Below are 1,582 nucleotides of genomic sequence, written 5' to 3' on the forward strand. Positions count from 1 at the left end.
TAGGAACTTTTCCGTGGGGGTGGATATATTGTAATTATGTAGTTCCTTAAGAGTGGAGTAGAGACAAGGAACTTTATTTAGAAATTTATGTCTCTGATGTAAGTTAATTTATTAATAGGTAATAAAGTTTGATTTCGAAATAGTAAGATCATAGTATAAACATTAATCCAGTTCTGTTATGATGCCCGCACCCGGATCTAGTGATTGGGTCGGGTGAAGGTGTTATAATACAACTCAAATTCTTTGACTGTAATGAAAATGACTTAAGAAGACCAAAGCTCAACCAGCACCACCACTCTTATTGAAACAATCATATGACAGTTTAGGCTTTAAGATGAAAAAGAAAATATCAGAAGCACAACATTAAAATCTGACCCGTCTTTAAAGGAAGCATGAAAATTCAAAGCAACCTATATCTTAGTTGCAAGCATCGGGGTTAGCTAAGAGGTAAGCTTCAATAGCTTTGTAAACTCCCTCACTCCCTTTAATGAGAGCCTTGATTTCATCTTCAGTGATTACATAGTCACCAAAAGTGTAAAATTTCATCGAGCTCTTGCACACACTTCCTCCACCTACAGCTGCCTCAAACTTATTCTCGTAGTTGATTTTCTCAAGCTTGTCCCCCAAAGGCCCACCTTCAATCAAACTGTAACTGTATGAAAATTTGTTTTCATCATGTCCTCCAATCTGGTGCTTCATATATTGGAATGGAAGGCCTAAACAAATAAAATACTTGTTATCCGACATACTTGTGTTGACCGCATTGGAAAGAGGCCATAGAAAGTGAAAATAATGAAAGAACTAACCTTCAACAAAGTTGATCTTTACGATACTTCCAGGGCCAGGATTAGCTTCAACCTCAATACTCTTGATTGCATGAGGGGCAGCTATGGGCCAGACCTTGTCAGCTTCAAGAACGAAGGCCTTGAAAAGCCTGGCGGGAGCGACAGGGGAGGTAGAGTCATAGTTATAAGTGACAACACCCATGATTCTAATACTACTTGGGACTTTGAGTTGAAAGAAAAGAATAAATGGATAATTGAGTGAGAGTTTGAGGCGTGAGATGATTGAGAACCAAGATGCTATTTATAGACTGATATATTATTCTCATCTTTTAATTGGATTTATATCCAACATTGTTATTAATATTCATTGAATTGGTACTAGTCAAATTAGGCAGCCAGAACTTATTAAATCGCAAATTGGTGACTAAATATTTTATCAGTTTGTCTCCTATTTATTTGCTTTATATCTCTTCAAAATGTATTTTTTAAAAAGAAATATATAATGATAACATATATTAGATATTCATTTAATTATAAATATATTTAAAAATATTTTATTAGTAATTATATATTTTATAATTAAAATTTAATAAAATAAATTTTAATCCATAAATAGTAATTCTGGTGGAATCGAATTAACCTGAAATCAGATTTGCACTATTGTTCATTTTGCTGATGAGTTAATCCTTTGCCAGAATGACTAGAAAACTTGTAGAAAAGAAATAAATGAATTTTTCCATTTCAACCCCTTTTGGTAATTAACATGTAAAATTCGGACACTTAGACTTAGGGACTTA

The 1,582-nt window shown here is 33.5% G+C and overlaps 1 protein-coding gene across 1 annotated transcript; it reads right to left on the reverse strand.

The window, feature by feature from the left end:
- Nucleotides 1-263: 263 nt before the first annotated feature.
- Nucleotides 264-1,075, reverse strand: LOC107916191 (major pollen allergen Bet v 1-E). The gene is made up of 2 exons (XM_016845339.2): nt 807-1,075; nt 264-716 (listed from the first exon to the last, which is right to left on the reverse strand). The coding sequence occupies exons 1-2, from the start codon at nt 985-987 to the stop codon at nt 418-420; spliced, it is 480 nt and encodes a 159-aa protein (XP_016700828.1). The 5' UTR covers nt 988-1,075; the 3' UTR covers nt 264-417.
- Between the last annotated feature and the right edge of the window lie 507 nt (nt 1,076-1,582).

Source organism: Gossypium hirsutum, chromosome D10 (genome assembly GCF_007990345.1).
Source record: "Gossypium hirsutum isolate 1008001.06 chromosome D10, Gossypium_hirsutum_v2.1, whole genome shotgun sequence".
NCBI lineage: Eukaryota > Viridiplantae > Streptophyta > Magnoliopsida > Malvales > Malvaceae > Gossypium > Gossypium hirsutum.

Bases quoted from the DNA above. Each gene is read 5' to 3' on its own strand.
- LOC107916191 (XM_016845339.2), bottom strand. From the start codon at position 987: ATGGGTGTTGTCACTTATAACTATGACTCTACCTCCCCTGTCGCTCCC. The intron at 717-806 runs GTTAGTTCTTTC...TTATTTGTTTAG, and splicing joins AAAGATCAACTTTGTTGAAG to GCCTTCCATTCCAATATATG.